Genomic DNA, 25,133 nt, shown 5'->3' on the forward strand with positions numbered 1-25,133 from the left:
GGGTTATTCCTCTCCAGGTACAAGACTTGGCATTTCTCTTTGTTGAACTTCATGAGGTTCCTGTCAGCCCAAGTCCCTCTGAATGGCAGCACAACCCTCTGGTGCATCAATCACTCCTCACAGTTTTGTATCATCAGCAAACTTGCTGGGGGTGCACTCGTCCCATCATCCAGGTCATTAATGAACATGTTAAACAGTATTGGCCCTAGTGTTGACCCCTGGGGCTGTGACTGGTATTCAGCTAAACTTTGTGCCGCTGATCACAAATCTCAGAGCCCGTCAGTTCAGTCAGTTTTCAATCCACCTCACCATCTTCTTATCTAGCCTGCACTTCATCAGTTGGTCAATGGGGAAGTTTAGAGGAGAAAGTGCCAAAAACCACACTGAAGTCAAGATAAACAACATCCACTGCTCTCCCCTCATCCATCAAGCCAGTCATCTCATCATAGAAGGCTATCAGGTTGGTCAGGCATGACTTCCCCTTCATAAATCCATGCAAACTACTCCCTTTTCATCACCTGCTTGTCCTTAATGTGTTTGGAAATGGCATCCAGGAGGATTTGCTCCATCACCTTCCCAGGGATTGAGGTGAGGCTGACCAGCCTGTAGTTTCCCGGATCCTCCTTCTTGCCCTTCTTGAAGATAGGGATGACATTTGCTTACTTTCAGTCCTCAGGAACCTCCTCCAGTGGCCATGGCCTTTCAAAGATTGAGAATGCCCTCACATTGGCATTGGTCAGCTCCCTCAGCACTCGTCATGCATCCCATTAAGGCCCATGGACTTGTGTACACCCAGTTTGTTTACATGTTCCCTAACCTGATCCTCTTCCACCAAGGGTAAGTCTTCCTTGCTCCAGACTTTCCCTTTGCTCCCAGGGGACTGGGATTCCTGAGGGACGGTCTGACCAGTAACGACTGAGGCAATGAAGGCATTCAGTACCTCTGTCTTCTCAGTGTCCTTTCTCACCAGGGCCCCACCTTATTTAATAGCAAGCCTACGTTTTACCTAGCCTTCCTTTTGCTGCTGATGTATTTGTAGAAGCCTTTCTTGTTGCCTTTCATGGCCCTTGCCAGATTCAACTCCAGATGGGCTTTTGCTTTTCTGACCCAATCCCTGCACACTCAGACAGTGTCTCTATAGTCCTCCCAGATTACCTGTCCTTGCTTCCATCTCTTGTACACTTCCTTTTTATGTTTGAGTCTTGTCAGGAGCTGCTTGTTCATCCATACAGGCCTCCTGCTACCTTTGCCCAATTTTCTACATGTTGGGATGGACCATTCTTAAACTTGGAAGAGGCGAGCCTTGAAAATCGACCAGCTCTCCTGGACCCCTCTTTTCGCCTGGGATGTACCTCATGGGATTCTCACAAAAGGAATGTCCCCAAAGTGATGGATGGAGGCCCTAGGGAAAGGCTGGACTGTTGTCAACAGTTTGCAAGTTTCATCTGGACCACGCAAACTAGTCAAATTAATTTCACCCAGTCCAGTCTAATTCTGACCTTTGCTTAGACAAAAGAAGACCATAGATCTTCTCCACTTTCCTCTCATGCTCAGAAAGCTCACAGTCCCTTGACTTCAAGACAGTCTAATGCATGTGACTTGAGTGAAGGAAAAGTTATGTGGAGGCATGGAGTAGATCTGGTATTTCCCTGTAGGCTTAAACATAGTTTCTGTTCCTGTTGTGAAAGAGTACAAGGGCATGCAAAACTCCGTTTGGACAGTGAGCTCTTCCTGTTGGTTATAATTATTCTGTGATAACAGTGAAATGGGTTTTCCTTTGACAGAACAATTTCTGTCTGTTCTCCCCGGCAAAAACTTAATGCATCACTTCTATCACATCTGATCTTCTCTGGCCAGCACCATAGCCCTGACCTCTCTGGAGATGTTTTCCATATGGAACTAGGCACTATCTTAGCTGTGTAGTTCTGCAAAGGCAGATGCAGCCCATGCCCCTGCCCAAAAAGGGTGACTACCCCTCCTCGCCTTCCCAGCCTGTCCTTCCTAAAAAGCCTGTATCTATCCATTGCAGCAAACCTGTTGTGTGAGTTATTCCAGCACATCTCAGTGATCCCAATGAGACTGTAGCCCTGCAACTGCACGCAGACCTCTAATTTCTCCTCTTTGTTCCCCATGCTATATGTGTTAGTGAGCAGGCTCTTCATATGGGCATCCGGTCATTATATTTCTCAGAAAAAGTGTAAGAGCTTCCCTCTCAGCACTTCCTTGTCCATGTGCATATGTTTGGGCTGGAACTCTTCTGCCCTGTTTTTTCTTTCTTTGTTTGTTTGTTTTTTCTCAAGGTCTCTCTTGTCCACATCACTCTGCACCTTTGGCTTGCCAACCCAGTCCACCGCTTCCTCACTCAGTTTTGGGTTATCAGCTAACTCTCCTGTTGTTCTTAGCTTAAAGCTCTCTTCAGCCGATTGGATAGTTCTTAGGCAAAGATTCTTTTGCACCATTGCCTCATATGATACCCTTTGGAAAATGAAGGGGGGTTGCTGTCTTGACATTGCTTAGATCATTTTTATGCTAAAAGAATATTTAAGGATGAGGGTGCACGTATGACAAGGAGATGCAAATCTGTCCTGCTGCTACCATCCCGGGCAGTGCATTTAGCCCTTCAGTAAAACTACCTCCACAGATGAGTGTATGTGACTGCTAGTTCCTCTTTCCTTTCAGTCAGGATTTTATTACCTGCTATCTTTAAAATATGCTCACGGGAAGGTGTTGCACACTGGATAGCTTCAGCTTTTCTAGTGTTGACTGCTTTAGCAGAGACAAGGCATAGAAAGGAGTGTTGTTTATCAAAGTACAGTACAAGCTGGAACAGATGCATCTCACTTGACTCAGAGATTCACTTTTAAAAAGTCTTCCTATTTTATAGTTCTTTATAATTCCTTAGGTGCTCTTCGCAGACCTGTGTATTGCCTGCCCCTTTGGAAATCTTCTCCTTTGGTAGATAAGATGATGATCACACAAAAATCTACAAAGAGCAGGACCAAGAGTGTAGTGCAAAGTCTTCCTTCCCCATTTTTTACTTTCACCATCTTCTGACTGTTCTCCCCGAAATAGCCAAAATTCCACTGTTTATCTGAAACCTCATTGCCAGGAACTAGGTATTAGTTTTGCAACACTGAACTTTCTTGCAAAATATTCTGTGCTTACTGGTCTAGCCTTGAAGTTACCCCTCAAAATGCTCTCTCATATATCTCAATGCTTCTAGAGATTGGAGTAGAGACTGGAAGGGCACAGACATAAACAGGAGAACCTTCAGCAAGACAGCAAGGCCATATTTTTCCTTAGAGGAAGCAAAATCCATGGCATTAACAGACTGTTAATCTGCAAGAGAAGATATTCTGATGACTTACTGTAGCAGTCTCAGAACTTCCAGTTGATGCAACAGAAGGTATTTACACAATTTCAGGCCAGCAATGCAGAGGGAATGTACTGTGGAGGGAGTTGCTGTATTGCAAAATATGCAGATGGAGAAAGGGAGCAAGTCAGCAAACGGGTGGGGGCATCACAAGAACAAGTTTTGTTGGTGAGTTCCTCTTATATGACAAGTTTTGCTCTGAGAAGGCTGCTGAGGATATGGTGGAACATGGGATCTAGTGACCAATCCTGAATTTTCCCACATCAAAACAAAAACTTCATATGCTTTGCACAGAAACACTTTTTCCAGCACATGTGGATGGGGAGACATCCAAAGAAAAGAACAGGTGAGTCCCTTCATACAGAGAGTGGGTTCTGCCCCCACCTTCCCTGTACAAGAATTCATGTTGCTGCTGTAGTATGCTCTAGCTCTAAGAAAGGCAAGGTTTGGAGGAGAGCTGATATCATTTATTAGGTCAGCTGCATAGCTGAAGATTAGAGACAAGCTCTCTGTAGGCAGCCTGTGTTAACTGAAGTGTATTCAGACCATTTGGCACTATTAAAAAAACATCAAAGCTGCGTGTTTGTTGTAGAGGCAGAGTTCCAGATCAGGACTCTCAGGCTTAAGTTCCCCATGGATCACTGTCTCATTATTTGGCTTAGGCATATCATTCTTTTTTCCCTGTGTCCCTTCTTCTGTGTTTGTGGATATAATGCTGCTGATTACCCATGGGGAAACAGGTGGGTTTCTTTAGTAAAGACTCTCTAGTGGAGCCTGCGTTCCTGTACCCCTGCTTCAAAGCTGGTCTCCTCAAGTCACCATGGTAGGCAAATGGTAAGCCTGGTTTGTGTTTAGCAAGCCAATGATGAATGATTTCTGAGCTGTTGGTGTGACTGTTTTCACATAACTAGCAAGACAAGATGTACAAGATGTATGAAAGCATAGAGATAAAAGAAATATGAAAGCCCTGGCTCATTCAAACTAATAATTCAAGCTAATAATTTTGTTTGTCCAAACCGATAGCTGGGAGGCTAGTAGGTAAATAGCACAAGACTCTTCTGGGGCCCAGGGGACTGAATCTGTCTTTCCTTAATCTACTGTGGAGCACAGGAGCACAGACACAATGAACTGAAGAAATATGTATTTTGCACTTTCTTCTCATGCATAGCAGTGGAAAGGAGGAAGACTGGCAGTAAAAAGGAGGAAGACGGGCAAGGCTTTCACAGTCTGATGTATTTTGGCTCCATCAGCAGATAAGCTGTAATAAGGAAGTGAATGTGTGATTAAGCTGGAATCATGTCTGGGACCAAAATCCAAATACTGTGGTTTGCTAACCCGAATGCTTGGGTGACTACAGCAGCACTGCAAGGTTTCTGCAGCAAAACAAAGAGTCTTTGCCAGTGGCCTTCACACAGCTTAGCCTTGGGAGGACTGGGCTGAGCAGCCTCAGATGTGTCTCTCCATTGCTCTGAACCTCATGAAGGCATTAGCTCTGTGTAAACAACACTCTTATCACGATAAATATGAGGTCTTTCTCCATAGCGCTGCTGGAAATGACCCTGCAATGTGCAATCAATCAGAGCTCTTCTGTCCAGGAATGAGATTTAAAAGAAAAGAAACTTTTCCCACAGATTTCCACAGACTGGCCAAGCATTTATCTCTTTAGGGAGGGGAGAAGATCAAAAAGCCTGGGACAGTGAGAACTTCACTGATCACTGTACTAGCACAGGCTTAGCAGAGATCTTGCAGTGCCCCAGGTTCTCTCCTCCTGAGCTATATTTATTACCTCTACATTTTCTAGGACTCTTGGATGTTTATTTCAGCTTCTGGAAAGCTGCCTTCTTCAGATTTGTTTTTCTCAGTCCCAATAGCATATTACTTCCCCTCTGAACACCAGAACTTTTCAGCTTTGAAGATCACACTCAGAGAAACAGGTAATGTCAGACCCAGCTGAGTCTCAAGGACATGTGAAAGGAAAGTGTGTGCCTGAGAGAGAAGGGGAGGCTCATGCTAAGGTAACTTTGCACTTCTTTGGTTGTCCGTACTCTCTAGTTTTAGATTTTCATTGCAAGCTCCTTGGAAGAAGAATCATTTTCATGTCTTGCATCTGTCAAGGCACAGTGATTGTAGAAAAATGGCACTTGCATGGTCCGGCAGTAATCGTTTTAGTGATAGGAAGTGTTGGATTGTTGGTTCTTCCTAGCAGCCCAGCTCCACAGAGCAAGTATTTTTCTCTCCTTTCTTTTTTTGGATTATTAAACCAGCATAGCCCTCTTGCTCTTTTGTTTTCAGGAACAATAGTAAAATATAAACAGTAAAACAATACTAAAATAGTAAACAGACTGCTCCAGGCCTCACGGTCAGCAGGTAACAGAGCAGAATTGGTGCTTTATTTATCTCTCTGCAGAAGGTTTGGTTTCAACCTTAGTATTTGTGAAGACAGGAAAGTGTTCAGCAGAGCTGATTAACCCAATCAGTGGAGTTCTTTGGCTTAACAGAGATGTTTCAGAAATACTGCTTGAAAGTCCTGTTGTGCTTCAAAGAAAAGTCAGATAAAAGCATTATTCTCAGGCTCCACAAATGGCAAACTTGGGATTATGTTCCTTTCTGCAGAAAGTGGTGGTGCTGCTCTCTGTCATGCAGAAAGCTGTTCTGGTAGGGTCCTGTCCACCTAGGATGTATGTGGGAAATTTTGTCTGCTGCTTAGTCTTGTTTAGAACAGATCGTGTGCACTCAAACATGTGCAGGTGATAAAATATTAATCTCTGTGCAAACTGCTAAATTCATAAAAACAAGCCTAAGTCCCTTTGGAGACCTTTCCTGCCCCCCAGGCCACCATGAAGTGCTCCACTCCTCTGCACAAGCAGGTGCTGCAGAGGCCACGGGTTCTCTGGAGACACCAGATCACAGTTGTGGCAAAGCCCTAGCAGCAGTTGGAACGCCTTGGCCTGAGATCTGTTCCTTGTGGGGATGCAGAGGAGATTTGCAATCAGAACTAAATCTGCTCAGGGCCCCAGGGAAATGACAGAAAAACGAAAGCAAAGTGTCAGGTGCTGCATTTTATGTTTTCTCTCCTGTGCTTCTCCCTGCCCAGCAAACACAGAGCCGTGCCTCAGGGACTGAGTGCCCGTGCTGATTATGAGCGAGCAGAGTCACGTGAACAGCCTGTTCCTCAATGAGGATGCAGCCAAGCGGCTCAATGCGGAGAGCCGGGTGCAGCGCTTCCAGCAGGCAGTGCAGAAGCGGGCAGCACGGGCCAAGAAGCGGATGCACAGCATCACTGCAGACAGCGCTAAAAGCTTCTTTAGGAGAAATGCGTTTGTCCTCTTCACCATTGCAGCAGTCTTACTGGGTATGAAGCTGGTGGCAACACTGGGCACCATTTATAATTGTGGGGGAAAGTCCATCTATTCCCCAAAGATTTTATTTTATTGTAACGATTTGGCTGGGGAGGTGAAGGTGAAGAACCGTTGTGCCTGAAGCTGTATTCACAGAAAGCTTCTGAGCAAACCTGATGATATTTATGAGGACTAGTAGAGCTGAATCAGCAAACCCTTTCTGTTGTAGATTGTGCCTAAGCTCTAGCCAGAAGGGGACAATGAGGACTCCTTCACACACATCCTCTGCGAGGACTTTTGGTCCCACACACAAAGTTGCTTGTGATATGGATAATATTTTGACTGCTGCTAATCAGCCAGCCTCAAGTTGAACTCCAAATGGAGCAGTCTTACCAGAGGTTTGCTGGAAGCATTATAACCATGCTGTCTTTTTAGTCAGGTAAAAAGTATCCCCAGAGCTGTAGCTCCATGGTACCCAAAGAGGGGACTGAGACAAAGGACTGTGACACAATGCACACTAAAGCTGTCCAGCAGATAGTGGATTGTCCCTAGCTTTTAACCCAGGCTGGTTGTCTCTATCTCACTGGCCGAGCTCAGCCACTTTAACAGATTGATGGGTGAAGTCTGTGAGCTGTGTAGTCACGCTTAGGTTATGCTAGGGGATCACTATCTCTGGTCACAGCATTTTTGTGTCAGTGAGCCTCCTGGGAACAGACCCCAGAAGAGCAGCAGACAGTGCAGCAGGGGGACTTGTGGTTCAGCACAAGGCTCCTGTCTGCGTAAGTGTGTGTGTGTGTGTGTGTGTGTGTGTGTATGAGAGAGAAAGAGAGAAAGAGAGAAAGAGAGAGAGAGAGAGAGCATACAGCAAAAACTGGATCATAGCGGTTCAGAAGAAGAAGGAGCATTTGCTCCTTCCCGCTTTAGGCAGAGGAAGAGCTGAAAGAAGAGGGAAAGAAAAGCCATGGTGTAGGACTGACTGAGGGACGACTCACACCCTCCCATTTCCATTCTCATCCCTTGTTTCACAGGGATCATCCTGGCTTTTTCCCTCCGGCCCTACCAGCTGACCTATCGCCAGATCAAGTATTTCTCCTTCCCTGGAGAGCTGCTGATGCGTATGCTCCAGATGCTGGTTCTTCCTCTCATTGTCTCTAGCTTGATTACAGGTGAGAAGAGCTTTCTGGTGCCTGCAGCCAAGGCAATACTCTGCAAAGGCTGCTGCTAGCTGTTGCTGGGATCCCTCTTGATGCTCTGGCTGCAGGTGCTTAGATAAGCTTGACTAATAGTGAAAAGCCTGAGCCTATGGCTGTAATCAACATGATCCAGACTCATAGCCCTGCTGGCTCGGTGCTGGGGAAGAGAAGCAGAAGGCCTTGTGCTTTCTCAGAAGAATGGGAGGGATGCAATGTGGTGTTTCCAATGTCCAGTATTTGAGCACTGACAAGGATTTCATCCTGTGTAAAATCCTTTGTAAATTTAAACATTGAAAAGTTTGTTGTCCAAGTCTGATCTAGACTTCCTCCAACCGAGGGAAGGGAGCTGAGCACTACCCAGGGTTGATTTGTGTCAGTCCAAAAGAGCAGGAGTTGATCAGCCAGTGGAGTATCCGTTCTGTTTGGGTTCTCACAGAAGATGCCCCAGACAGTCAGCTTTCAGACAGCGGAAGGGGGGGTGCAGTGCATACCACCCCATGTTAGGTCCCACCAGTAAGGACTTAAAGACCCAATGCACTGTGAGGCAGTTATTTCCCTTCTGAGAAGTTTAGGAGGAAGCTGCTGTATTCCAAAACTCACCCTGAGACCCACGAGTGCTATGTGTCTCCTCTGACTCCTAGGGGGAGCTGTTGTTCTAGTCCTCCTCCATCATTGTCCTGTCCCCTTTATATCCAGGTTTCTCCATAATCACAGGCCACGTTCTCCCATATCTTCATCATCCTGGAGCTCCAAAGTCTGCCCCTTGTGTGCCATGCTCCCTACAGACTCTAGCTCCCTATCCAACTCATGCATGTGCCTTCCATACTTTGAATTTTCCTCCAGTTTCCCCCTTCCCTCTAAGTTAATAGACCTTCTCACCTTGTTTCCCTGTGTGACTCCCCAGGTATGGCCTCGCTTGATGGCAGAGCATCAGGGAAGATGGGGATGCGGGCTGTGGTCTACTACATGGTGACCACCATCATAGCAGTCTTCATTGGCATCCTCATGGTGATCATCATCCACCCAGGGAAAGGATCTAAGGACAAGCTCCACCGAGAAGGCAGAATTGAGCAGGTGCAGACCACAGATGCCTTCATGGACTTGGTGAGGTAGGTGAACAAGCTCGTGTTGTGTGAGAACGTGCTGGACAGTGAGATACCTTCCTCCACTGAATGTCCTTTTGAAGTATCACAGCCTTAGACACACAGTTAGGGGAAGAGAGGTTTCTGGCTGAGACTTTCCCTGCCTACTACTTCTAGTAGGGGGACCATCTTCTTGCTTGTCAGGATGTCAAGAAGCAGAGACCTTGTAACAACTGACAGCCAGGGCTTAAGCTGGTGCTGCCCATGTTTAGGCTTCTGGTTCTGGGGGTAGGAAATGAGCACGGGTGCCCTGTGAACCCTGGCTCTGGGCTTCCAGGATCTTCACCACTGCTCTGAAAATGCCCTCCCTGATGACTATATTCTGAGGGTTTCAAGATGAAGAGTCAGTGTCTCTACTTCTACTAACTGATTGAATCTGGGGGATTTCTGTGGAGGGGAAGGATTTGGTCTTTTGAGGTCACCATTCTTCAGCAACCAGCAGTGGGCTACCAAGATAGCAAGGAACTTCGAGCTCATGCTTTGTAAGGACAGACTGAGGGAACTGGGCTGGTTCAGTCTGGGGAATAAGGGGTGATCTAATAGCAGCATACAGCTACTTAAGGGTAGTTACAAAGATGACAAAGCCAAAGTCTTCTCAGTAATGGCAGACATGGTAACAAAGGGTGCTGGCCGCAAATATTGGCTTGAGAGATTCATGTGGGGCATTAGGAAAAGCTTCTTGCCTGGGAATGTTGTGCAACCCTAGGACAGGTCACCAGAAATGTGGAGGATCTCTGTCCCCGAGAGTTTTCAAGACTTGGCTAGACAAAACCATAGGCAGCCGGATCTAGTGTTTGCAATAGTTCCACTTCAAGGGGGATGTTGGACAATGGACCCCCAAACGACCCTTCCAACATTTCTATGATCTATGTTTTATGCTGAAAATGCTGGAAAGATAGGAAGACAGAAGGTGTGTGGTGAGAAAATCATAAGGATCATTCACAGTGTGCAGACCTGCAAGAGTTACTCCATTCCTCACTCCACTCTGAGCTTTTGGGATTTTGTATGCATGTGTAGAAAGGCTTCATGGTTCTAGATCATAAGAGGGTCCATCTGCTCTGTAGCCTGACCTGGCACTGTGACTGTTGTGACTAGAGACACTGCTCCATGATACAGGCATTAGCCAGGAAGACCATGTTTGCTTGCTAGTCAAACAGGACCATAACTCATTCCTTGTTTTATCTACCGCAGGAATATGTTCCCGCCCAACCTGGTAGAAGCCTGCTTCAAACAGGTATGAAATCCTACCTGGCCTACAACCTCCCTTTGTGCCCTGTGCAGTAGACCATGGCCCAACCTACTTTTCTGAGGGATAAGAACAAGGATTGCTTTATACTGCTTTCACACCTCCCCAACTCTGACTGCTCCAGGAGGCATTGCAGTCATCATTTAGCATTATAGCATCCCCCAGTCAAGCTTTTCAAGCTGTCCTGCAGACTGCTTCAAACCCCAGAGTAGACATAGCAGAGCAGCTCTGGCTTCCTGCTTCCAACTCATCCCACACTAAGTCAGAAAGGGCTAGTGTGATCTCAGGTAGCAGACTTGGATTGTCAGTGAAATGGAAGCAGATCTTCCAAGGATTTGTCTCTTTCATAGTGCTAGTGCCCTTGGAAGCAGTATAAAGGGCTGTCACAGGAGCCAGAATATCTGAGCCCAAGAGTTGGGGGTTCTCTAGCTGTGCTCCAAGATAGACACCATTGCCTGTTGGTAAGTAGCATGTTGCTGCAGTCATGGGGTTCAGTATTAGAGGGAGAAACATTATCGTGAATAAAAAAATTTATCAGACAGCAATCTTGATTATTTTATAAACTTGGCACACTGTGATTTAATGCATCTAAATTAAAATTATATGTCTAAGAATGAAGTGTGGAGAGCCCTACAAGGGAGACAGACAATATCCTGGTCTCACAGAAAGCAGGGCTTCTGCAAAGGGTGTGGGGATATTGTGTGTAACATGCAAGTGACCATGAACCTTACTCTATGGTTAAATGGTCTAGTGTGAGCCTTAGATTTCCGAACAGAGAGGAAGGAGGAAGTTAATTTCATATCTGTACCTCTCACTGGAAAAAGAAATGCTGGGTACAGATAAACTATCTCCTATCACAGTTCAAATGGAGAGGTAGGTGCATTTCTTAACAGAGAAAGTAACTACCCGGGGCAATGTGAAATTCTGTGTCTTTTGGTATTTTCAATTTGAGATTAAAAAGATGCTTTAGCCATATACAACCACATGTGAGTAGATGCAATAAATGAAACCTGGGTGAAGCTCTCTAGATGTTCCAGTGGTCTCCTTTGGCCTTAAGATATATGAACTTTTGGATCTAAGCACTAAACTAGGGAGTTTGAGGAGAACAAGCAATGCAAGTTTTCCAAACAGGTCAATAGGAACTTGGAGTACTCTCCTTTCTTTAGGATGGGATGCAAGAGCCTAGCATGTTATCCAGAGCTCCTGAACCAGGGCCTGTGAATGCATCTCATAACCTATGTCATTTCAGTACAAGACACAGTACACCACCAGGGTCTTCACCAGAACCGTCCTCCACAGCAGCAATGTCACAGCAGGTGTCACAACCACTCAGATCTCTGTGCCTGAGAACTTCACCAGTATCCTGGAGAACGTCACTCATGCCCTGGGGACCCTCTCCGAGGTGCTGACCTTTGAAGAAGTCATTCCCATCCCGGGCTCAGCCAATGGGGTGAACGCGCTGGGGCTGGTAGTGTTCTCCATGTGCTTCGGTTTGGTGATCGGCAGCATGAAGCAGAAGGGACGGGCCCTACGGGAGTTCTTTAACTGCCTCAACGAAGCCATCATGAGGCTGGTGGCCATTATCATCTGGTGAGGAGCACGGCCGGTTGAAGCAGGAGGTCTACAGGTGCAGTTTCCACTGACCTGATGAGAAATGGGGTAGCTTTAAGAATGACATGCACAGGAAAAGCAGATGGGCACAGCTCTCTTTTGGCTCCATCAGCCTGGAGGGAAAAGTCTGGATGGGATATTTGTTCACATTTCATTTCCTGTGTTTTGTTTTTACCTTAGAAATATCAGGTATACTAGGACATGCTTTCCTTGAGGCTGCTGGAAACTGGAGTGGAAGCCCTCTTAGCCTTACCAAGAGGCTTTCCCACAGAAAGCTTTCCTTCCAGCTATGTTTCAGGAGTCTGACCTAGCTATGAATCAGAATAACTGAATGCCACTTATCTGCTACTCAGGATGGCACCTTTATGCAGTAGCTCTATGAGTTGAGCTGGGTTGGCAAGATCAGCTCAAAGGTACTGCCTTTCAACTTGAGGTCTCCTAGATCCCAACTCTAGAGCTCAGTTGGTTGTTGCTTCCTGTGTAAGGCTGCCTGTGCTACATGGTCCAGATCAGCAAAGCATCGCTGAGATGGGTCTTCTCTAGCAGACAGCATTTTACCAAACCATGTTATTCTAAGTTTTTTTTACCCATCTGGAGCTCAGGCTCTGAACAGGAACTTGTGGAAGGTGCCATGAGACAGGAGAGGAGGGGGACTGAAGTAATAGAATACATAGGCAATGTGTGAGAAGGAAGGAATCTGTCAGATCCACATTCTCTCCTCTGTTTTAGGTCACTCCAGCTTCCTTTCCCTGGTCTCCTAGTCACAGTCTCAGAGCCTGGGCACAGGGGGACAGGCCTTACACAGAAAGACAGAAAGGAGAAGCACAACCCTCAGTTCATAGCTGAGTGATTCACTGTGTAGCACCAGCCCCTCCAGCATCTTTTCATCCATGGATGAGTCAGAATCTGGTGCCTTGCCTCAGGAGAGATAAAAGACACCCAAGGCAATGAAGGGAGAGCACACAGTGGAATGAGTGGACCTGTACACTACTCTCAGAGCCAATTTCCAGCTGCCTTCAACTTCCCCTTACTGTGAAAAAAGAAAGGGTGTTGATATATATGAGCACATGCTCTCCCCCACAGTGAATAGCAGGTAGTGTCCGGAGAGACCTGACTTCTAAAATCGTGCTGCTATGGGAGGCAGGACTGTTAGCTAAGACCCAGCACAACTCACCAGTGTTGATGGGCTCAGCATTGTCCTGTTCAGAAATTAGTCCAGGTTGTCTCGCTCCTCCCAGTCAGCAATTCTCTCTGGCCCTGAAATCAGCCATGCCTGAAAGTGCTACACTTTGTAGCTGCCCCCCCCCAAATATGTTGTTCCTGGAGGTACTGATTGCCATGAACTCATATTCTCCCTGCATCTAGTTCACCTGTGGCTGGACTCTACAACTCCCTTCTCTTGTCACTGAAATGAAGGGCTTTTGAGTTTGAAATACTTTGCTTTCAAAAGACTATCTATCTGAAGGCAAGGCTGTGTCAAAAGGCTGAAGTCTGGCCAGTGGGTCATTTCCACTAAAGTAGGCCTAACGAGTGATTAGAATCAGGGGCCTCCAGCAGCTCAGAGGACCAAAAGACATTCCAGAAACATGGGGCATGCTGCAATCCTTCCTGAAGCCTATCCCCACAGTCTGCAGGGTTGGGTGGAATCTCCCAAGAATCTGGTATTTTTTTCCTGGAGAGATCTGGTCACTATCTGCAGCCAAGAATGTCTTTTATGAAGAAGGTCAGAGGAAATGAAATATTTGTGAAATCCTTTCCCGAACTTTTCCAAAGCTCCCAGGTTGACTTGGAGTTTGGCATGTGGACCTTTGAGCCTTATGCATGAATTGCATGTGAGCTCCCAAGCTGTGTGAGGCCAAGCCCTGAGAGGTGTGGCCATGGAGCTATGGTTCTCTTTGGTCCAGTTATTTGTCCATGTCCAGTTTAGTGCCCATGACGTTCTCCATGTCTGTGTTACAGCTTCCTTCCTGTGTAGCCTCACTGCTGCTCACGAGGTGCATTTTTATTGGGAAAAAAAGCTGTAAGGAATAGAAATGATAGATGTGTACCTCAAAAAGGGGCTGCAGAAGAGCCAGGGCTGCTTGGCAGGTGTTGGTGTGCCCACTCCTTGCTACACCAGCTATGGACTCCCTATATGTTGTGAACTCTTAAAGATAGCAAGGCTAACATCTCAGAGCTTACAGAACACTATCACTTTTATTTCCCCCTTCCCCATTACTTCTCTACTTCTCTACTTCTCCATGTCTCTCAGTAAAAAGATACCCTCAGTCCAAGTTCTGTTAGGGAAGGAAGGGACTGTGAAGACTCCTTTAGATAACCTTCCCCAGCAATGCTACCAGGAGTGTTGAGGAGATGTGTGCAGGAAACCCAGAAGGAGGAGGAAACCTCCAGCAATATCCAGGTTGTGCACATAGCAGAGTACTGAGGTCCCTGACAGTGTGATAAGTGCTGTTGTTTGAGCATACAGTGAACAAGTCCCAGCTCTCTCCAGGTTGCCGGAGGAAAAACAGCAGTATCATGTGCTGGGCTAGGTTCAGCCAGCACTTCTGTTGTGCTGGTTTATTGCGGATTTGTCCAGAAAGCATGGATTAAAGCAGGTGTGAGAGTGTGGATGCCAGTTCTGAGCATGGCCCTTGTGTTTTTGCCACAGGTATGCCCCAGTTGGGATCATGTTTTTAATTGCTGGCAAAATCCTGGAGATGGATGACTTAGCAGTGATGGGGGGCCAGCTGGGGATGTACACGCTCACTGTCATCGTTGGACTGCTCATTCATGCCCTCTGCATCCTGCCACTGCTCTATTTCATCGTCACCCACAGGAACCCCTGGGTATTCATTGCAGGGCTTCTGCAGGCCCTCATCACAGCCCTGGGCACCTCCTCAAGGTACGCTGGCTACATAGCCTCTAGAAGGAATAGGGTTGGGGCTGGTGTGGACGCTGTGCCTGCTTCTCAGTACTTCCATTGCTCTCAGTGCAGCACTGAGGCCTCACAATGTTTGCACTGAGCACTATCAGGTCTTTGTACTGGTCCAGCCAAGCTCACTGGGAGTGGAAACTCCCCTGTTCAGGAGCCCTAATCACATGGCCATCTCCAACCATCAGTGCATGACCCGCATTCTTCCTTACCAGAACATGGTGATGACTCTGCTTGCACCACTGAAAGGCTGAGCTCAGGAAACAAACCAAATCCCACTAAATCACAGGATTATTCCCCAGGCACCTGCCTCTCACACACATGTGCACATTGCTCTCTTTCATGCACGCAGACTGTGTGCATCTAGGACTAGACTCCTAGGAGGCCTGGGCAGAGGCACAAACACCCATACGTTCAGTGCCTCACACTGCCAAGCAACACAGCCAAAGCGTGGGATTGTACAGGTAGCTGTTGTTTCATTCAAGTGCCGTGTTTCTTGCCATGTTCTTTTTCGGGCAAGCAAGTACAATCTCTCCCACATGCATTCTCACAGAGAAACATCAGCACTTTTCTTGCTCATGTTCTCTTTCAGAAACAATTCTCTGCCACCCGTTTTCCCTTCAAGATATATTCTCACACAAGGGTCATTCTTGCCTTAGGCACTGAGGGTGGGAGAAAGGGATCGAGTTTATTTAATAGCTGAAAGGAGGTTTGATCTTGAGATTTTGTCGTATGTACCCTGAATTCCCCAGCATCACTGTTCTTGGTGTTACACCAGCATCACCAGCATCAGGGCTACACAGCCCCTGTCCCAGCCCCCTGAGGAAAGCCATGTCTGAACGTGCAACTGCAGCATGCACCATATCTGAGGAAGCCTTGCTTAGCCTGTTCTTTCTCCTAGCAGCATCTGGCCTCTGGTTCACATGGCAGGGTGAAAAAACAGGTGGGTAAGGTCATAAACTAGGCAGAGGCTTAGTCCCTCTTCCAAAGTCTGCATATACTTAATTCATGCTGTTTTGTAAATTCCTTTCAGCTCAGCGACTCTGCCCATCACCTTCAGGTGCTTGGAAGAAAACAATGGTGTGGACAGGCGCATCACGAGGTTTGTTCTGCCTGTGGGAGCTACAATTAACATGGATGGTACTGCTCTGTACGAGGCCCTTGCAGCCATCTTCATTGCACAAGTCAACAACTATGAACTTGACTTCGGACAGATCATCACGATAAGGTGCCTGTGGCTTTGGAAAGGGTTATGGGGCTAGAGGAGGGACTCTATTTTTGTTATCTGAGGTACAATCAGGGTCCTCTTCTGCTTGGGAGATATGATGAAAAAAAGGGTGTGGAAAAGGAGGGCGAAACTTCCAATTGTAGAAACAAATATGGTTTGGGCACTGCATCTGAAGGGAGGGGGTGAAGAGGACGGGGACAGACTCTTCATTGGTGCTCGGTGATAGGATGAGAGGCAGTGGGCACAAACTGAAACACAGGAAGTTCCATCTGAACATAAGGAAAAACTTTTTTTACTGTGAGGGTGACTGAGCACTGGAACAGGTTGCCCAGAGAGGCTGTGGAGTCTCCACCCTTGGAGATATTCAAAAGCCGTTTGGATAGGGTGTTGGGCAACGTGCTCTACCTGACCTTGCTTGAGCAGGGGGGTTGCACTAGATGATCTCTAAAAGTCTCTTCCAACCTCAACCGTTCTGTGATTCTGTGATCTTTAAGGCTTCATTTGAACCCCTACTGCATTTCCACGTCTGGGCCATCCCTTAGCTAGAGCTGCAGTGTGCAGTCTGCTATGGATGAGTGCCTGGCAGGGGGAAGTCTGGCTGCAGTGCTGATGTCCCACATCACCATCCTGCTCTGTGACCAGAGCAGAAAGGCTGGCAAGGTGGTTTGTAGGTGATAAGCTTGAGCTACTTTCTGAGACTTGTAATACCATCCTTGCTGACATGGACCCTGCAGCAGAAGTGCTGGAAAGGACCTCAACAGGGCCTGGGGGTGCCTGTGTGCTTTGGATGACTTTCTCCTTTCTTCAGATCTGTAGGCTGGATCTCCCCTGCCACTCCCAGCCCTCCCCAGCAAGGCAGGAAGTAACATTCTGCTCAGATCTGATGGATGTATGCAGAGCTTCCCTTTGCTTTGACACTCTATTTCTCCCACAAGCCAGAGCAGCAGGGCCACCATAGGTGATTGTATGGGACAGCTGCTAATGCAGACCAGCATGTCCTCTTCTGGTCTTACAGCTTCTGAGTTCATCTTTTAGCATGGAAAATGCTGGTCATTTCTTAGCAGGGACAAATATACACTTAGTTCTTATTTAGATGGGAAGAACTGATATCCAAGAGATTCAGGCACATGACATGTTTCCTCCTTGTCCTGCTTTCATTGACATGGTTCCATAAGAATGTGAAACAGAGGTACAGACTGCTCCAGAAATGATTCAAGCTCTATAAAACTGCCTGAAAGTGAGAGCAGCTACTAAAGCAGCTTGGTCTGTTTAGCTTATCAGGTAGAAAGTTAAGAGGTAACTTGGATAAGAAGCCAGGGGATGCAGAAATTCCTGGTTGTGAAGGCACCTTTTATCCTGCAGGCTCAGTGACAGACCAGATGGGACAAATGTGGCCATCTGATCAGACCTCACTGTCCCCAGAGCTCCCAGATGAGCAGGGACAACTCCAAAGAATGGGGAGGCCATGAAACACAGAATATATCCTTTATTTTCCATTTGACTTTGTCTAGTTTTCAAATCTGGCCTTTGGATCTTGTCCTGACTCAAAAAATACACCCACATGAGCAGCTCTTCATTTTGAGATCTGACTCAAAATAAATAGCTTTTCTTATGTGGGTATACTCTTCCCAGGAGACAGTTAAGAACTCCACAAGTCAGCAGAGTTTGACTGGTGGCAGCAAGTCATGTACAGATCACACAGTGGAGAGGAAAAACAGCACAGCGAGTGGCTGAAGCCTTGCAGAGGAATCACCTACTCTGGCCACCATGAGGCAGAAGCCTGTGGATCGCTAGCAAGAACTGATATGCTGAGAGACCATACTGCTTCATACCAGGGACAGAGCTGCAGCAGCACGTTCATTGCGCTGCAAGCATGTGACTTCTCAGTGCTCATGTCATTCTAATAAAAATGATGGTTATTGGTGATATTTCAAGGGAAACATGAAATACAAGGGAAATAACTTTGTAGTTTGATTATGTTCCCACAGAATCACTTTGCTGATAGCTGTGCTTTCCTGTTCCCCCCAGCATCACCGCCACGGCAGCCAGCATTGGAGCTGCAGGTATTCCCCAGGCAGGACTGGTGACTATGGTCATAGTGTTGACCTCAGTGGGGCTGCCTACTGAAGACATTACGCTGATCATCGCCGTGGACTGGTTTCTGTGAGTTTTCTGCTCAGCAGCATGTACTGCTCTGTGCTTCCTGCCAGTGCTTACAGAGTTCATCTGCACTCCCAGTGTCTCTGCTAAGTAACTTGTTTCATTAATCTCGAAACACACCTTTATCCATGTGACCTTTGCACAGTAGCCCTCTCTGTTCATACTGGAGTCTTCCTCACATACTTCAGGGACCCAAGGCACCAGAGGTCACTTGCAGATCAGCTTGGTCACCAAGCAGAATGTATTTAGCTTGCTTTATCTTGAAAGGCATGCAGAAACTATCTCCAGACCTTTAGGGACAGGTTGTGCCAGTAATATGCAGATTCACACTGCAGAGGCATGGTTCTGTCCTACCAAACAAGGAAGGTGGGATCCCCAGAGACTGTACTGTACAATGTTGATGAGTGTTTAGACAGGTGCTCCATCTCTGCTATCTTTACCTTTTAAAACTTAGGACAAGCAATTTCATAAGAGTGCTCTTAGGAAAAAGGTTGAAGAATGCATTTGTGCATAGCCCTTACTCTCTCAATCTTCTCAGACACAACTCCTGACTCAGGGATACACTGACAGTGTTTTCTGTATTCTTGTATATCTTGTACTGCTGATTTGTAGCCAAAGTCTGCCTCCAGCCATAGCTGAGCAGTTGGAAACAGAGCCTGGCCCAGCACCTCCAATTCTCCTGTGAACTGTGCATAAGATCAGAATTAGCTGGAAAAGGCCCCATTTCCCAAGATGCCAGGTTACCTCTTGTAGTTACCCCCAAAGTTTGATTTCAATCAGGTATAAGAAGTCAGGCAGCTGGATTGGTGGTGGCTTCAACTCTCACATGGCAGTTGTGGCTGTGGAGAATATCTCATTTCAGAGAGGACTTCAGCTTTGCTGTTTAGCATGAAGAATCTGGTGCACCATCTTAGTGTATACTGTCCATTCTCTGGAAATCTTATCCCACAGCTGCGCAAAGTCATATGTTTGTACCAGATTTTTTGCACTTTTTATAAAAAAAAAAAGCAACTGAAGTATACCTGATGTTGCAAGGCTTATGTGAGTCTGCAGAAAGACCAAAGCAGACCTTTGGAGATGAAGCTGCCCATGTGGAACCAGAATAACAATGTTTCCCTTATTTTGTGAGAAGTCCAGAACATTACAGTAAGAAATGGGGAATGCAATGGAACAGGTATGAATATGAAGGCTGGCACCTGCAGAGCTCAGGGTTAACAATCAAGCAAAGCTCTCTGAGAGTCATTCAAAGAGCCATAACTGAAAGGCCTCCAGCTGTATAAGCCCCGTTTGCCTGTGCAACCTTAAGTGTTCAGCTCATCAGCTATTTTCCTGTCAATGTTGAAGTACTGATTATTAGACAAATGTGAGAAGTGAAGTTTAATTACAGGTGTTTCTTGAAATACTCTTCATCCCCTTAGCTGATACTGAGAAGCTGTATTTCATTTTTCTTCTCTCTGATTTTTCAGGGACCGCCTCAGAACAACTACCAATGTCCTGGGGGATTCTCTGGGTGCTGGCATCGTGGAGCATCTCTCCCGCCATGAGCTGGATGCACAGGACTGCGAACTTGGTAATTCTGTCACTGAGGAGAAAGAACAGCCCTCCCACCCGGTCTGCCCACAAAACAACACACACAAGCACCACAGGAGTGACACAGCACTATGAAATCAGGCAGCAGAGCGCAGATTAACGCTGTAAAAAGTCAAGACTTGAAACAGAAATCCATAGTGGAGGACAGAGAAAGATCCACTTTCCAAGATCCAGCCCCCCCACCCCATCTTCTCCTCATATGCAGTCTTTCCTAGTCCCTTTTCTTCCTCATCTTCTTTTTAACGTCAGTCGGAAAAAGAAAATTAAACTTCTTCTTATTTCAGAATTGACTGTTTCTTGGGACACTGCTGTTAGAGAACCAGCAAGTGCTGCAGGTGTAGTATACAAGGAACTAGAGGCTGGACTGATTAGTCCATCCTGTGCACTGCTGACTAGAAATTTGCAACAGCTGTTGTTACTTTTCCCCTGATTTCAGAGTCCCAGTTTAGTCCCTATGTAGCCTCCTCATGTTTTAACTGCCTTGTACACATGCCTGGCAAGCAAAAGCAAAAGGACTTAAAGCAGCTGACAGCCACCATCTGCCTTGGTATTCATTGGTATTTTGCAGTCTCCAGGTAAAGAACAGTTAATTTTAAGTCACAATACTGTAAATGCAAAGAATAATTTACTCCACAAAAGCCTGATTTAGTCAGTCTTATTGGGGTCCTAGAGCTAGACCTGAGTACAAAATACTCAGTGAATGAGCTGGACTAGGAGCTCCCTCATTTCTGAGCTAAAGTATGAGCAAAGCTAAATGAGGTGTCAGTGATATAATCACCTGTGATTGGCACGAAAATGTTGCCCTGATGTCTTCTCCTTGCAAGATACAGCTGCAAAGCAGGGAAGCCTTTCTTGGTCAGTGGCTTCCCCCGAGAATGAGACACTTTTAGCGTAGGCTGTTCAGAGATCTCTGGAGAACCCCAGCACTCTTGTTCAACTCCTAACTGGCAGCAGTGTTTATGATAAATGGGCAAACTCTTACTGGCAGCGCAGAAGCCACAGAGGGAAGCAGAGAAGGGTCAGGCCCCACTGCAGCACCAGCCCCAGCCCATCTGCAATAGCAGATATGTGCTTAGGCAGTGCTCTCCTTTCGCACAGTCCTGGTGTTTGCACGTTATGTTGCTAATGCTTCCCAAGAACTTCTCAGTTCTCTAGCAGCCTTTCTGAATGTAGATATTAGAGTCCCCCGGCTCCTGAAGAAATGTGGGGACCATACAGCAGGGGCAAGGCTTACTGTGCTGGCTGGTAGCACAAACAGGGGTCAAAAGCTTTTCATTAATGGAGGCAGCTAAAGGATTATGAAAGCAGCAAACAAAGAATTGATTAGGTCCATTATCTAGCTTGTGAACCAGCTCTCCCCTCCACTGAGCTCCGTCAAACAGCAGTTAACTTCATTTCTTTTGGAAAGCAGTCCTCCTCCTGCTGAAACCAGCAGGGGAAATGCAAAGTTTAAGCACAGTTTGCCTGCATGAGCAGCTGGTGGTACCTCCACGCCAGCAACGACTCTTTGCTACCCCAGATTCGCTCAGAAAACAGCTTTATTCCTCAGCACAAAACTCTGAGGCAAGAGTTCCTCTGCTCGTCTTTAGCTACCATTTGCAGAAGCTCATCCCCTTCAGTTACCTTGCTCCAGACTCTACTTCAAAATATCTCCATCTTTCTACAGCTCATCATCTTTTATAGATAGTACGCAGCCACTTCTCAGCTTTCTGGCAGTTGTACAAGCTTGCCAGATCCCTAGCTCACAAATACAGAGGTCTCTTCAGGTTACATTTCTCTGTTCCTACCAAATGGAGCTCAGCTTCTGTTTAACACACTTGGGCATAAGCCTACACGACATTTGGCACATCAGAGAGGTCCAAGCAACAAATAGGGACCTGCTCATCCATGCTCTGTCCCCCTGCCATGGAGTGGCCAGGAACATGGTATGCATCTCTCACTTCAGTAAACAGAATCTGTAGGACTTGCTCCACAATCCCCACGTCCATGAATGTCCGGAAAATTAATGTCTAGATACAACCAGAAGGTGGAAAGGATCCACAGTTTTGGGGCAACTAAATGTAACAGTCCTGCTCTAGAAATGGCTAAGCCGAGAAACTGAAGTAAGCAGCCTCCTGTGGCACAGCCAAACTGCCTAAACTGAGCAGTTTTTACTTGAGGATATCAATCAGTCTACTCATTGCTTCAAACTCAGTATATTGATTAAACCTCTCCCACCCTCGCTTTTCAGGATGATCCTTTTCATCCCAAAGCTCTAGCCATACACTCAGAGGTGCACCTGAGTGTGCCTCAGGAAGGAAGACCTCAGAGGCATCTGCTGGCATCAGCTTGGAGCCAGTCAGAACCACATTAACCTCTTACTGGGGAATGGCAGAACGTACCTTTAGCCAGAAATGTAGCTATAATATCAAGGCTGCAAAGTCTAAAACAAGACAAGCGTTATGTATTAACGTGCTTATTCCTAATTTTCTATGAACTTATTGGGGACCAATTTTTGAGGCAAAACTAAGCCTTCCAGAAAAAAAGAATATTTGGTTCACAGCAGTGTTTGCCATTCTCCACACTTCAGCAAAGCATTATAAAGGTTCACAATTTAAGAGTAGCTTCTAGAAGGACAATAATTCTGGGACTGGGACTGTAAATAACACACACTGAAAGAGACCCCAAGAAGTCATCTAGGCCATCCTGTGCAGGAGGAGCTAGACCCAAAAAAGTCCCCAAAGGTGCATGTTAAAGCTCTTCCAATCTCTAGGTTATGTGTTCCAGTGCAGTTTTTCCTAACATAAATCTCTCTTCTCGCAATGCAAGCACATTATTTCTTGTCCTGTCCCAGTGAGCAGGATAACAAGTCATTATCCTCCCCTTTGCAGCATTTTTAACGTGTTTGAATACGATTATAATGTCTGCTCTTCTCCTTTCTAGACTAAACAGACCCAGTTCTTTCAGTATACCCTCACAGGTAATAATTGTTCACGTTCCTCTCCTCTGGACTTTTTCCTTGTTGTTCCTCATCTTTCTTAAAGTGGAATAACTAAAATTTGACACCATAATCCAACTAAAGACTTATTAGTGCTGAGCACCGAGGAAAGAATATTTCATGTACATTAAGATTTAGATCTTAGACTCAAGTTACCGTAGTTTAACAGAGTACTATTCATCAACTGATCATGGTAACTGTCCATGAGGCATACAAGCAGCAAATTCAAGTCTGTTCAGTTTATCTTAAATCTTAGTGAGGTTAGACACTAACTTTGATGAGATGGTTATACCTAAAGACTGGATCTTAATCAAAGAGTCTTAAGACATATGTTGCATTAGCTTGTATTTACAGTGGGCTAAAGGCAGCACTAACTTACCATTACCACAGATCTGCTGACATGGTAACATGAGTCTAAACCTTTCTAAAGAACGCTCCTGCTTATAGAACCCAATAAAGTGCTTGATTTTTTCACCTCAGCATGATAGCATCGAGTCCACTCAGGCTGTGATCCATGATAATCCCTACATAATTTTAAGCGGAATTGCTGCATAGCTAGTAATTTCCCAGCCTGCGTTTGTGCAATTGATTATTGCTACCTGAGTACAGTAAATTATATTTGTTTACATTTAATTGCTTTTTTTTTCTTTCCAGACTATTTCTCCAACTTGTCAAGAAAGCATTGAATTCTAATCCTGAAGAGACTTGCTGTGTATGAAGGGCAAATGGATGGCTGACCTGGAAGAAAAGATTGTTGGACTGGACTCCTGTTCAAATGTGAATTAATTCTGGGAAGTTCTATGGCTTGGATTATACAGAGAGTCAAACTAGATGATCATAAGGGTCCCTTCTGGCTTTAGAATCTACGCACATCCTTTCTGGTTTAGAGATATTGCAAAGGGTCCTTTTAGCTAGTTCATTTTAAAAAGCTATCTGAAAGGATCCTAATGATACTTTAATAAAACTCATCAGGACTCTAAGCTGTTTTCATATCACAGAAGGGGCTCTCCACACCACATTGCATCTCAGATGTTCCCACAAAGTAGCACACTTCAAGCTTTCCCATTTGTGATTTCCTGCTTTCAACGTAATATTAAAAATGGAGCACAGATAAGCAGAGGCCTCATTTTCAACTGGTGCAAACCACTCTCCCATGGGGAATTTCAGAATTCAGCTCATATTTTTTAGCTCTGGCACTTACCCATGTTGTTAACCAATTTATGATTGACATTATGTCTTTCTGTTTACAGTATCCAAACAGTAAAGTATTGTCAGAAATTTGCATATATATATACACATATACATAACATATAGATACATATATATATGAAGGCGAACGGCATGTGCACAGACACACACTTACACACAGAGTTAATTTTTTGTTGCTAGAGCTATTCCAAGAACAGGCAATACTAAACTCACTTTGTAAAGTTGCATACTCAATTTTGATGCCCAACTTGATCAAACCGACTAACCCCATCCTTAAAAGAGCAGACACTATTTTACCTCATTTCAGTAATGAGCCTTCCAAAGCAAGCTCTATCAGGAAGAATCATCCATGCTGATTTTGAGTTGTACTTGCTGGTGACATAACTAGAGCTTCTCAACGTGTAGAGAGAATTCTTCACTTTGTCTTTGAATTCCCTGGGCATATCCCAAGGACCCATGTCCCTGCTGTGTCTGACTTTGCAATGAGGCAGGCTTTAAGATCACAGCCAAGAATACAAAAGTGTTCGTACTCCTTCCAAACCCAAGGTTGCCCTTGTTCTAACTCGGCCTTCAAAACTGGATAGCTGAAAATATTAAATCATTTTATTAATTGTCTTTTTTTCGTTGCCACTTATTTGAGAGTTTATGCAATCTTTTCTTTACTGCAGTCCTGCTGCTTCTACTTGCAGAAATTTTCTGAGTTATTCTCCTATTTGCAAATAGATTTATTCCTAATGATTAGATGGGCAATATTTGGGAATAAGCAAGGAGCTTTCTCAATGCATAAATACATGAGGAGCTTTTTGACTAGGACACATCTTTTCAAAATGAATTTTAAGAGAGAAAATTCATGGAGAACATGGATTTTCAGGCAATAGGCAATGTGTCACATTAAATATTTGTATGGACCTGAACAAGTGATATGTGCACATTGTTTCAGGAGCCACATCTGCGCAGGAAATCTGCCCTGAAATTGTCTGTCCTTCTTTTGCTCTGCCCGAGGATGAAAGAGGGAACTAGAAATCACTGCTGTATAGTGTGTTCATAGCATTCTGGCAGGCTGACTGTGTTAATTCCTGAGGGCTTTCTCTTCATGCTGCGAGTTTCAGTGTTAATAAAGATAGTTTGCATATTTGAAAAATAAAGGGATTT

The 25,133-nt window shown here is 45.6% G+C and overlaps 1 protein-coding gene across 2 annotated transcripts; it reads left to right on the forward strand.

Annotated features, from left to right (window-relative positions):
* The first annotated feature begins 6,484 nt into the window (after positions 1–6,484).
* SLC1A6 (solute carrier family 1 member 6) lies at positions 6,485–23,482 on the forward strand. Of its 2 annotated transcripts, XM_013958708.2 has the most exons (10): positions 6,485–6,725; positions 7,740–7,877; positions 8,809–9,013; positions 10,238–10,280; positions 11,542–11,882; positions 14,554–14,787; positions 15,851–16,045; positions 18,074–18,208; positions 19,672–19,775; positions 23,427–23,482. In XM_013958708.2, exons 1-10 carry the CDS (start codon positions 6,512–6,514, stop codon positions 23,456–23,458), a joined length of 1,641 nt encoding a protein of 546 aa, XP_013814162.1. In that variant the 5' UTR covers positions 6,485–6,511; the 3' UTR covers positions 23,459–23,482. The 2 variants fall into 2 exon arrangements, with proteins under 2 accessions (XP_013814162.1, XP_013814161.1); XM_013958707.2 differs by lacking the exon at positions 23,427–23,482 and having other exon boundaries at positions 19,672–19,939.
* The last annotated feature ends 1,651 nt before the right edge of the window (positions 23,483–25,133 follow it).

Source organism: Apteryx mantelli, chromosome 30 (assembly GCF_036417845.1).
Source record: "Apteryx mantelli isolate bAptMan1 chromosome 30, bAptMan1.hap1, whole genome shotgun sequence".
Lineage (NCBI taxonomy): Eukaryota > Metazoa > Chordata > Aves > Apterygiformes > Apterygidae > Apteryx > Apteryx mantelli.

What these genes read in the sequence shown, in the direction of transcription:
- SLC1A6 (XM_013958707.2), top strand. Translation starts at nt 6,512, where the DNA reads ATGAGCGAGCAGAGTCACGTGAACAGCCTGTTCCTCAATGAGGATGCA. An exon ending in TGTCTCTAGCTTGATTACAG is followed by an intron (nt 7,878 to 8,808) that starts GTGAGAAGAGCT and finishes GTGACTCCCCAG; the next exon opens with GTATGGCCTCGCTTGATGGC. An exon ending in GCCTTCATGGACTTGGTGAG is followed by an intron (nt 9,014 to 10,237) that starts GTAGGTGAACAA and finishes TATCTACCGCAG; the next exon opens with GAATATGTTCCCGCCCAACC.